Below are 11,744 nucleotides of genomic sequence, written 5' to 3' on the forward strand. Positions count from 1 at the left end.
CCTCCCCTCCTTCCTTCCCGGCCCGAGCAGCTCCGCCCCTGGCTAGGACCAGGCTAGCTCCTGCTGAGCCCCCCACCCCCTTCTGGCACAGCTCCTCTGCTCTCGCTGCAGCCAGAAGAAGGCGGCAGCCCCGGCGCCCCAGGCCCCGCCCGCCCAGGGCCCTTCCCGGGAGGCCGGGAGACCTGCTCCTCCTGGCCCTCCGTGGGTGAGTGCTGGCGGCCGGCGGCGGGTGGGGCCTCCGCGGGCGGAGGCACCGGGAGCGGGGGCGACGCCTGTCAACGCTCCAGGCCTAGCAAGAGGACTCGCCAACATCCCTGCTCCTGTGCTCGGCCCCGGGCGTGCCGGTGGCTGCTCCCACTTCTGGGCCTGTGCTGGGGCGGCCCTGGGGTTCTGCTATCTTGGCACGGCAGACCCGGCACGCAGAGTATCGTCGAGGGCAGAAGCTGGCTGGCTGACTCACAGCGGCCACGGCCATGCCCACCTGGTCTTGGGGGCTGCTGCTGACCGCCGGCACGCTCTCCGCTGCACTGAGCCCAGGGCTGCCGGCCTCCTCGGACCCCTGCTATGATGAGGCTGGAGAGCCTCGCTGTTGTATTCCTGGCCTAGTGAACGCTGCTCTGGGCCGAGAGGTGCTGGCGTCCAGCACGTGCGGGAGGCCGGCCAATCGCGTCTGCGATTCCTCGGACCCGCAGCGGGCACATTCTGCAGACCTCCTGACCTCTGCTCCGGGCACTGCAAGTCCTCTCTGTTGGCGCTCCGATTTGCTGCAACGGGCACCTTTCAACGTAACCCTCACGGTGCCCCTGGGGAAGGCTTTTGAGCTGGTCTTCGTGAGCCTGCGCTTTTGCTCAGCTCCCCCAACTTCCGTGGCCCTGCTTAAGTCGCAGGACCATGGCCGCAGCTGGGTCCCCCTGGGCTTCTTCTCTTCCAGCTGTAGCCTGGACTATGGCCGTTCGCCTGCTCCTGCTGATGGCCCTGCTGGTCCAGGGCCAGAAGCCCTCTGCTTCCCAGCCCCCCAGGCTCAGCCTGATGGTGGAGGCCTTCTGGCCTTCAGTGTGCAGGATGGCAGCCCACAGGGCCTGGATCTGGACAACAGCCCCGTGCTCCAAGACTGGGTGACTGCCACAGATATTCGCATAGTACTCACAAGGCCTGCCATTCAGGGAGACACCAGGGACGGTGGGGTCACAGTCCCCTACTCCTACTCAGCCACTGAGCTTCAGGTGGGAGGTCGGTGCAAGTGCAATGGGCATGCCTCGCAGTGTCTGTTGGACACCCATGGCCACCTGGTCTGCAACTGCCAGCATGGTACAGAGGGCCCTGATTGCAGCCGCTGCAAGCCCTTCTACTGCGACAGGCCATGGCAGCGGGCTACAGGGCAGGAAGCCCACGCTTGCCTTGGTGAGGCCTTGGAGGGTAGCCTGGGGACTTCTGACCAGGCAGGGCTGCCCCTGACTGATCCTTCCCTGCAGCTTGCTCCTGCAATGGCCATGCCCGAAGATGCCGCTTCAACATGGAGCTGTACCGACTGTCCGGCCGCCGCAGTGGGGGCGTGTGCCTCAACTGCCGGCACAATACTGCTGGTCGTCACTGCCACTACTGCCGGGAGGGCTTCTATCGTGACCCAGGCCGTGTCCTGAGTGACCGTCATGCTTGCAGAGGTGAGCCTGCCACCTGCATGCGTTCATGATTTACTTCCCAGAACCCAAGCCGCACTTCTGAGCGAGCCCCTCCTTTCTGTCCTCAGCTTGTGACTGCCACCCAGTTGGTGCTGCTGGCAAAACCTGTAACCAGACCACAGGCCAGTGTCCCTGTAAGGATGGTGTTACTGGCCTCACCTGTAACCGCTGTGCCCCAGGTTTCCAGCAGAGCCGTTCTCCTGTGGCACCTTGTGTTAGTGAGTGACCCTCTCCTGTCTCAGTCACATCGTTTACTGACTGCTGATTGTCCCCCAAGCCCTTCCTTCAGATACCCCTGTTATCCCATCACCGTTTGTTCTCCCACACTCCTTAGAGACTCCTGTTCCTGGACCCACCGAAGAAGGAAGTCCTGTGGAGCCACAGGGTGAGTGGACACCAGAACCAAGACTGGTATGACCCTGGAGAGGAGGGCTTTAGCTAAAGCAGACCAGTGTGGGGGAGAGGCATGGGAATCTGATAGTCTCCATCCTCCCCCCCACCCCAGACTGTGAGTCACATTGCAGACCTGTGCGCGGCAGTTACCGAATCAGCCTGAAGAAGTTCTGCAGGAAAGACTACGGTAGGCTGCTTCACCCCAGCCCTTCCATCTCGCCCCCAACTAACTCCTTTGAATACCTTGACCCTGGCTGCACCTCAAGGCTCTTTCTTTCCTCCGGTGTCCCACTGATGCGGGCTTTGGCAGCTAGTCTTCAATGTACCTCCCTCTAGTGGGTGGCCTCTTCAAGTCTTTCCTAAGCCAGTTGGACACTCTAGGTTCTACACAGTCCCCTCCGGCCCTGCCCCCACCTAACCTGATCGCTTTTCCACGCCCCCTCCCCGCAGCGGTGCAGGTGGCAGTGGGTGCGCGCGGCGAGGCCCGCGGCGCGTGGACACGCTTTCCGGTAGCGGTGCTTGCTGTGTTCCGCAGCGGCGAGGAGCGCGCCCGGCGCGGGAGCAGCGCGCTGTGGGTACCAACCCTAGACGCGGCCTGCGGTTGCCCGCGCCTCCTGCCCGGCCGGCGTTACTTGCTGCTGGGAGGTGGGCCCGGGGCTGCAGCTGGGAGCACGGCGGGCCGGGGACCGGGGCTCAGTGCTGCCCGTGGAAGCCTCGTGCTGCCCTGGAGAGACGCCTGGACTCGGCGTCTGCGGAGGCTACAGAGGAGAGAGCGACGGGGGCGCTGCGGGACCGCCTGAACCTGCAAGCTGGGCGTGGACTGGGCGGGCTCAGTTCTCTTATCACTGGGCGCGGCGCGTTCAAGAGAGCATTAGCCTGCTGGAAGTGTCATGTGCATCGCCATCTAATTTCCCCCTACCCCCCTCCCCGCTTGAATTTATCTGGCGATACCCCACTCCCAACTCAGAGGAGTATGAAGGCTCCTAAGAGCGATCTGGCGGCTCTTAGGACAGCCGTCACCCTCTGTGGACCCTAATCTCGTCACCGTGGCTGCCCAGTACAAAGGGTATTCCGATACTGAACTTCTCGTAGAGGTGTGAACCCGCCCACTCCCCGGGGATGCTAGAGTCATCCCTCTAGGGTTTGAGCACATCCCACGGGCCACTGTGATTCATCAACTCTCCAATGCTGTGATACACTAGAGTTCTTCGACCTCTCCAAAGCCACAGCTGCCACCATAAACGGCTGTATACCGCTGCAGGGGCTGCGGCTCAATTGCACAGCCAAGACAGCGACGTCTCTGCCTCCAGCCGGGAATGTACAGAGTTTTGTAGGCTCCTCTGTCCAACATCTTGGATCTTGTCCCCAAATCCATTCTGGCCTGCCTCTGCCGGTCGCATGTCTGTGTCCCCATCCGCAGCTGCATCTCTCTGCCTGTGTCCCATATCTTTCTTGTCCTGTGGTCCCCATCTCTGGGGTCCATCCAGCTGTCGCTTTTTATCGCGACTCCTAATCTTGGTCCTGGCTCCTTGACACAGGTCCTACCCCTAGCTAGGAGCCCTACACTCTCTCCGCTCAAGACTGGACGTCGAGAATGGGCAGTCCAGGTCCACGTGTGATCAGACCAGAGGCGACTTCCACGGGCAACTATCGAGGTTCTAGTTGTCCTTGACTTTGCCTTACACCAGGCGCTGGGTACCCCCACCCCCCACTTCTTTAGGCGAGCCCCCGCCCCTTCGCGCGGGAACCGCTGTTTGGCTAGCGCATGCTCCCGACTTGGCTGCCGCCAGGCGCAAGCGCGCATGCTCAGAGTCGGCAGCGCTGAGACGCGGGGCGCTCGGGGTGGGCAGCCCGCAAGCGCGTGCTTGTGGGGCGGGGCCGCCTACGCGCGTGCGCAGAAAGGTCAGCGCGGTCCAGCGGAGAGCTGAAGGGAGCGGTGCGGTGCGGCGCGCCGAGGTGGGTGCGCGGCGGGGGCGTGGCGGCTGGATGCGAGGTGTGGGGGTGTCGCTGCCAGCGTGCGCTGACCAGCAGCACCGACGTACTGAGGGAGGGGGGCACGGGTTGTGCTTGGTGTCTTGGTCGCTGCAGGTTAGGGGGCTCCCGAGTCTAGTGCTGCGTGCGTGACGTGGGCCCCGGAGTCAGACCCCTTTGGGCAGGCCTGGCCTTTGATCGTCGCTGCCTTTTCTGGGCTCTGTGTCGTGGGAAAGAATTGACTCGGTGTCAACGTTCCCTTGGGGCACTTTCCGTCCCTGCGGAATAGGAAATCCTCTTTCTGTATTCGTTGGAAATTGCACCAGTGCCCATACCTTTGCCCTCAGAGACCTGCAACAAATTGGGTCCTTCACTTGCCAAAGATGACACAGCTGCCCACCTGACGCTTAGGTACTTTCCCGGCCAGAGAGTCCTATCCGGCTAACAGTCCCTAACCTGCCTCTGTCACCTGTGCCTTAGCTTGGCCCTGTGCTTCTGGAGTTTTGAATGACAGCTGGAGGGCAGAGCTAGCACCACACTGGATGGGCCACACATGACCAAAGTCAGTCTGTTGGGCGCTGGCAGCCTGACCACAGATTTTCCTTGACAGTTGGCTCAGTTCAGAAACAGTTGTGCTCTGGCCTTCTTGGATGGGGGCTCACTGGGCTAACTTTAAAGACCAAAGATAATCTAACCCAGCCGGGACATATGCAGGTATAGGCTGGCTTTTTTTTTTTTTTGTCAGTTGTGTTTCTGTCTTTCCAAAGTGGGTAAATGATTTTCCAAAGGTTCAAATGATTTTCCTTATCAGCAGGTGACTCCCAGACAGTTGGTAGGACTGTCCCATTAGGTAGCATGTGTTGCCATTTCTGCTACTTTGGGGGCAATGACTCTATTCTCATTTTTACACACACAGATCCAATAGGCATCTCTTTCGTTGTTCACTGAATTGTTATGGAGATGACTCTATTTCTGCTCTCTCCTGCTCTCTCTGGTGTCAGTTCTGCGTAGCATAGGTTGGGTGTCCAAGACCAACCCAGACAAGTGGTCCAGAAATGTCAAATATTTGACGGAATGCTGTGACCTCTTTAAGTGCTTCTTTTATTCTGATGATTAACCCTCTCCTAATCTCCTGTACTCAGATAAAGGGTAGAGACAGCTGTATTTAGAATCTAATCTGTGTGTGAATAGGCCTAGAGCCACTTTGTATTGTCTCTGCTCCCCTGTGGCTTGGCCTTCAGTTGGCGGGGCCACTCTCCTAAGTGCTTGCTGGAAGGATGGAGGGAATAGATGGCATTTCCTGAATGCTGCATGTTAACTATCAACTAGTAAACTAGCAATAGAGTGGCTTTCGGCTGGATTAAGGGTGACATTTTGGGTTGCAGAAGTAATCTAGTAATCTAGGCAGGGTTTTCATAACAACAATTAAACTCACCTCCCTGGGAGTGCAAATTCACCTGCCCATGTTCCCTACGAGTGGCCACACCTGCCAGGACTGTCCAGCAAGTCTCAGTGACCTTGGGCACACAGCGTTGCTCCTAATCCTTATTAGAGACTGAGCCAACCTCAGAAGGCATAGTAAAGTGTTTGCCTCTGGATGGTTTCTAGTTTAAAGTACACAAGAAAATGAAGTGGGTAGTAAAAAAAAAAGCAGCCTGTTCAATGTTCTACCTGTTTGAGCATTCCTTTTCTGTTTTGACAACTCTTAGGTGGAAGAAAGAAGCCCTTTACAAACAGCCATCTCAGGGGCTGTTTGTAGCCATCACCTTCTAAATGGCGATAATTTTTTTTTCTTAAAGCCCTCAGGCCTTTTACTGAGAACAAGCTTGAATTCATTATCTGGGAATTTTCACTGTCCCTTTAATACGTGTTTACTGCATTCAGACTTCAGCAGTGCTTACCTGAACATACAAGGCTCTGTGTTCAGTGCCCATGACCAGGGGAGCCCCGTGTGCTGGCACACCATTATAATCTCTGTAGAGAGGCTGAGGCAGAAGGACCCAAGATTTAGGCCACCCTGGTCTACACAGCAAAACTCTCCTTCAAAACAACAGAAAGGGCTGATGAGCATAGTTCTATAATAAAATTCTTATCTGTTGTATACAAGGCCCAACCCTCAGTACTAAAGGGAGAAAAAGAAAGAAAGATGAATTTGTATGAGGAGGTGCTGGGCATGGACGCAGTGTTGATTTGGAAGCAGCTGCTTCTGTGTACACTGAGGGTGGGGCCAACTGAAGTACCTTCAGACGACCATAAGAAGAGCAAGACTGAGATAAGTCAGGACGGTAAGGGCCAGGGCGGAAGGAGGATATGGGGTGACTGGCAGCCCAGGGCTACAATGTTAGAATACAGAGAGAGACAGGCGTGGGGAGGAATAAGGTGCTGAGTTTGGAGAGGTGCCATTCAGACAGTGGGTAAGCATCTCCTAGTCTGGAGCCAATGAGTATACACGGGGCTCAAGAGTGGAGAACATTCCTATGTGGCATGTAAGCTGGGCTTCCATGCAGACTCCTGATACCCTGTCCTGAAGACACTAAGTACCTTTGCTAGCCTGCTGCTTTGTAGGCAGAGTGGGTCATAGAGACCCAGGTTGCCTGCTGAGTAAAAGGGGGCGATTCTGAGCATCAGAGGTCCAACCTTCCCTGGCTCCATTGCCTTCTAGGGGCTTTTCCTGTCTGCCTTAGGGAGCCTCTAGACTGGGTGCTACTTATCTCAAAAGACCCCATTTTTTTCCGCACCACCGGTTGGACCTCTCTGTATATACTCACAGGACTCTAGGGAAAAACCCACCTCGGCACTTGCCTTGCCTTCCATCCTCCCAGGCTGCCGGCTTCTGTGGAGTCAGCCTTAGCAAAAGGCAGCTCTTTGGTAAGAAGTAAAGGAGACCAAGCATGTGGAATGCAGTCCAGTCTTCTGCATTGTGAGGGAAAACTGACGGGTGTCACGGGAGCCCCTGCCTGCCCACAGCCTCAGAGCACTTGTCCATGGACTGTGTTAGCTACAGTGTTTCAGCCTGGGATGGTTTCCCTTGCAGGACACAGACTATGCATAGTAAAAGCACACCAAGCTGTTTCTGAAAGTCTGTTTTGCATGATTTGTCATTTATCTGTTTGGTGGTCCTGGGAGTTGAATTGTCTAACGCTACCCAAGGATTCTACCACTGAGCTCTAGCTCCAAACTAGGTTTTGGGTTTTTTTTTTTTGGAGCAGGCTCTCACTGTGTAGCCTAGGCTGTCCTCAAACTCGTGATCCTTCTGCGTCGGTCTCCTGCATGCTGGGATGTACAGGTATGTGAGTTGTCTTCTAGCTTGTTACCCAGTTTTTTAACTGGGTTCTACACATTGTCAGAGACTCTGGATGTTGACTGATAGGCAAATCTATTACAAATAAAAACTGGTTTCCTGTTCTAAGTGTCACTCATTGTCTAGGTCTCACCAAAGGCTACCATTACCTTCATCCCATTAGCCTCGTCTTGAGTCACTTTGCTCCTGTTTGCTAGTTACCGACCATGCCTCCCAGCAGGGCTGCCTTGGAAGCTAGTGGACCCTTAGAAGGACTAGGGTATGGGCCATACTCCTACCCTGGAGTCTTTTGCTTTTTTCCTGCGCTCTTCCAGCCTTGCTCCCAGCACAGCACACAAAGGTCACTGTCCTTTGTCAGCAGCTCAGTAAATCCCAGATCTTTCGGCTTCTTGGAGCCTGGAAGCTGGCCTATAAATGTTTGTGCTTTCTTTCCCCTAAGATCTGTGGGTGTATATATGTGTATGTGAGTCCCTGTGTGTGGAGGCCAGAGGTCGACATCTGCTGTCTTGCTCAATTGCTCTCCACCTTATCTTTTGAGATAGTCTCTCTCATGGGGACCTGGGTCTTGCCAATTCAGCTAGGTTAGCCAGTGAGGACCACTGCTCCTCCCGTCTGTCCCTCCCCAGTGGTGGTATTATAGGTATGTACTGCCACATCCAGCCCTTTATGTAGATTCTGGGGGATTGGATACTTACATCCTCATGCTTCTCTAACAAGCCCTTTACTGGCTGAGTCATCTCTCCACCCTTAGACTGTCTTTTGATCTGAACCATAAAGATACTCACTGGCCTATGCCCTCATTGTGCACAGTACCTAGACACAGAAGGAGCTCTGTGCTTGGTGCCTTTGTCCTTTGGTCATGCTTTCTGTACCACTGCCTGGGGCTAACGTAGACACAGACCCTAGGAAGCTTTTTCTGAGTATTGTTTTGGCTCTCACGCCCTTGCCTTCCAGTCGTAGTGCCAGTACCTAGGAATGGCTTGGTCAGTATCCTGTCCTGATCAGGAGCCGAGGCAGTGCCTCACGGCTTTGAACGCCAGTACTTGGTACCTCGGCATGCAGGAAGCATGTCTTGAATGCTTATTAAAATGATTAAGCCTCCATGACTCCTGGCTGGCTGTCTCCCCTGGTCTGAAGATGTTTGCGGACAACCTGCCGTGTACCTAGCCTTGCAAGGCACACCTGTCTCAGACCCATAACTTAAAACTTGGGTCTGTGTCGAAATTCTAGTGCTGCTGACATGTTGACTGAATTCTTTTCCTCAGATGCTCATTCTGTATGTATTGGGGAGCTCTTTTCCTGACCTACTGTGGGAAGGAAAATACCCCATGCCGCTCTAGCTCCTGCCTGTGGGCGTGAAAGGGGTGTCTGGAGTGGTTAGGTAATCTTGGGTCTCAGAAGACCTACCTCTGAGCTTCCAGCCAGCAAGCAGTCCAGCTGGCCCATGGTGCTGTGACTCACACTTTGTTACCGGTTACATCTCTTTTGTACCTGGCACGTGCCTGCTGCTATTGTGTACCACCTGCAAGAGGCCCACTATCAAGTTCCCTGTACCCAGCTTCTCAGGGAGTCAACTGTTAACACTTGAGAAATTCCTATGCTGTGCTTCAGGGTTGAGGGCGGCAAACACCCTGCCTTCTGGGGTCACTGCATAGGACAAGTTTGTTAAGGCTTCCTACTGTTACTCAGCCTTCAAAATTAACTTGGGCCCAAGTCTACCTATTTCCTTCTCTGGTTTCTTCCTTCCCAGGCACACAGGGTGTAATGTGACATTTGGGTACGAAAGTTACAGTCTAGAAGAGTGGGACATACAAACAGGTGGCTACCATCACCTCCGTGTGCCGAAGGGGGTGAAGACAGAAGTGGATAAGAAGCACTGGCCTGGAAGTTCACTGGAGTGACTTGGGAGGAGGTTTGATTGGAAATGAGCTGAGAAGGAAAGAGGGGACAACTATGTCCTGCCTCTCCTCCTTCATGTTCTTTTAGAGGGGACTTGCCTTCTGAGTATACCTGGGGACTGCAGTTTGCACTGTGTGGCCAGTGTTCCTGAAGCTGCTGTGGGAGGGGCAGGAAGGGCGGAGGACAGGAAGGATCTCCTGTAAGAGGTGTGACAGGACAAGCCCCGGGCTTGGCAAGAGTGCTGGGATTTGAGCTGCGTTGCAGTGGCTCTGTGGAGCATGAAGGTCATGAGATGCGCTGGGATGCCTAGGAAACAGCTGGAGGTAAGGACTAGAGCGCACAGGCCAGACATCTGCAGCAGTGACACCGAGGGACTGGAGCAGGGGGAAGAGCTGGAGCAGGAAGCAGCGTCAGCGAGGAGTGCTTTAGAGAGATAAGGGCCTGAGGTACGTTATGTATATATGTATAGCATCGGGGAGTGATGTCCTAAAGGACCAAGTCAGGTGCCGCCTGCTGTGGCCAGCTGTGTGTCTCTGAAGGAATTTAAAAGAAGAGGCAGGGCTGGTCCATGGCACCAAGTGGGGATAAAGATAAAGGGTTGGGCTGGAGAGGAAAGGATGCTTCTGCCTGATAGCCAGCCTTTCTCAGAGGAGGCGGGAGTTGGGGACAGCTTAGAGCCAACGCCTGGGAACAGGAGAGGTGCTGGAGGCAAGCTGAGGAGGCCTGCCAGGCCTAGCATGCTCAAGACCCATGAGCAGATGGTTTGATACCCCCCCCCCCTTCAGCTCTGATGTGGGTGTAGAGAAGCGTGCCTCAGCTTGGCCTCCTCCTGCCTGGCTCTGAGACAGGAGGACAAGCAGGTGGGAGCTGAGGTTTGATGTGACTGGTTTGAGGTGTAGGTTAGCTGCAAGGTGAAGGTGTTGGCAAATGGGGACCAGTGCTCCTGGGTGGCATCTTTAGTCCCTAGAGCGGCAGAGACAAGCCTGAGGCTAGCTGGTCTACATGTGAGTTGTAGGCCTACATGGTGAGAAGCTGGGCGCAGGAGAGGAGAGAGACAGACACTGTGAGTATCTGGCCTCTGGGTAGGATGGGGTTGAAAGACCTAAGTATATATGTAAAGGTTTTTAATGTTTGGGGGAGAGGGAATTGGAGCCTGAGGTAGGGCTGCTCACCCCAGCCTTCTAGTGTTAGCCATGGAGGCAGGTGGTCAGAGAGCCTAATGAAGGGAGGTGGGAGGGATACCTACAGAGAGTAGAGGGTGTGCGGTGGTGATTGGGGTGCCATAGGCTAGTTCAGGAACAAGAAGAGAGTGAAAGAGGGTCCTATGGGAGGAGAGTAAGAAAAGAGGGTGAGACTGAAAAGCCAGAAGACCAGCGTCTTTAGGCAGTGGGACCGAGAGGAGGCTAGGTCTCCAAGGGAATATTCTGGAAGTATGTCCATATAGGACCCCTCCCACCATGACATTCTGCATGCGAAGGCCCAGGGTGGCCCATTCCCTAAATGCGATACACCCTAGGTGGTCAAGCTGCCCTTTGACACTGATTCTGATTGGTTTCTGCTTCTGTATCTAGTTTCCTGTCAAAAAGTAAATCTCTTGAGAATGAAAGCCCATGCTTTCCCATCCCAGTGCCATGGTGGCACCTGCTCCTATAGGACGAGGACAGACCCTCATCCTCAGTAGACAAGGCCCTCCTTTACATTCTCCTGAACACAGCAAGTCTCCTGCAGCTGTGTGTTCTCATCCTGTCCATGGGACACCATGTCTAAGTGTGTCCTGACTATCAATGTGTCTACAATCCACTTTCTGCCAGTACTTCAGGCGTCTCGTTTCTGTATCTGCTATACTCAGTCAGGTACCAGAGACCTGAGAGGCGTTTGAGAGAAAGTTCTGGATGTGGGATGGATGGATTAGCTAGTGGCTCCTTTCTTTCTATTTCTTCTGTGCTGTCTTGTGCCAGGGCTGAGGTCTAAGGATAGGATAAGCATCCAACACCCCCGGCATCCAGGATCTCTGACAACATCCTGAGGTTGTGTAGTACCTGTGTAGTATACAGCAGGTTCTTGGAGGACATCCTTGAATGTCCCTGGTGGAGTATGCGGAAAGTTCATGTACCAAGAGGCTGTGATTGTCACTTGCTCTCGAGTGATACTCGTTACCTCTGTTCTTGTCTCTGCCATTCACCTCCTGGTCCAGGTCTGCTGCCAGGCTCAGCACCCCTGCCCTGGCTCCTATACCTGCCTATTTGTTCTTTCCTTCCTCCCTGCCTCAGAAGTATGCCTTTAGATTACCTCTCACACACTTCTCCCAGCACCTGCCCCTACACACTTGCCACCCCAGATGCCCTTTCAGGATTCCTACCTGCTGGCATCTCTGTTCTCAGCCACTGAATCCTCCTACACCATTCACAACTGGGCCAGCTGCTCAGCATGTTGGCACTCTGAGTATCTTACCAGACAGCAAACCGTCACCATCACAATGGTCATGGCTGTGTCTTCCCCAT

At 54.8% G+C, this 11,744-nt stretch overlaps 1 protein-coding gene across 1 annotated transcript; it reads left to right on the forward strand.

Moving 5' to 3' along the window:
- Window positions 1–2,872, forward strand: NTN3 (netrin 3; the record flags this gene model as incomplete). The annotated part of the gene is made up of 7 exons (XM_080942391.1): window positions 1–205; window positions 424–1,401; window positions 1,473–1,661; window positions 1,748–1,897; window positions 2,014–2,064; window positions 2,185–2,259; window positions 2,523–2,872. Exons 2-7 carry the CDS (start codon window positions 474–476, stop codon window positions 2,870–2,872), a joined length of 1,743 nt encoding a protein of 580 aa, XP_080798517.1. The 5' UTR covers window positions 1–205; window positions 424–473.
- Window positions 2,873–11,744: the final 8,872 nt, after the last annotated feature.

Source organism: Micromys minutus (genome assembly GCF_963924665.1).
Source record: "Micromys minutus genome assembly, chromosome: 31".
In the NCBI taxonomy this organism is placed as follows: domain Eukaryota; kingdom Metazoa; phylum Chordata; class Mammalia; order Rodentia; family Muridae; genus Micromys; species Micromys minutus.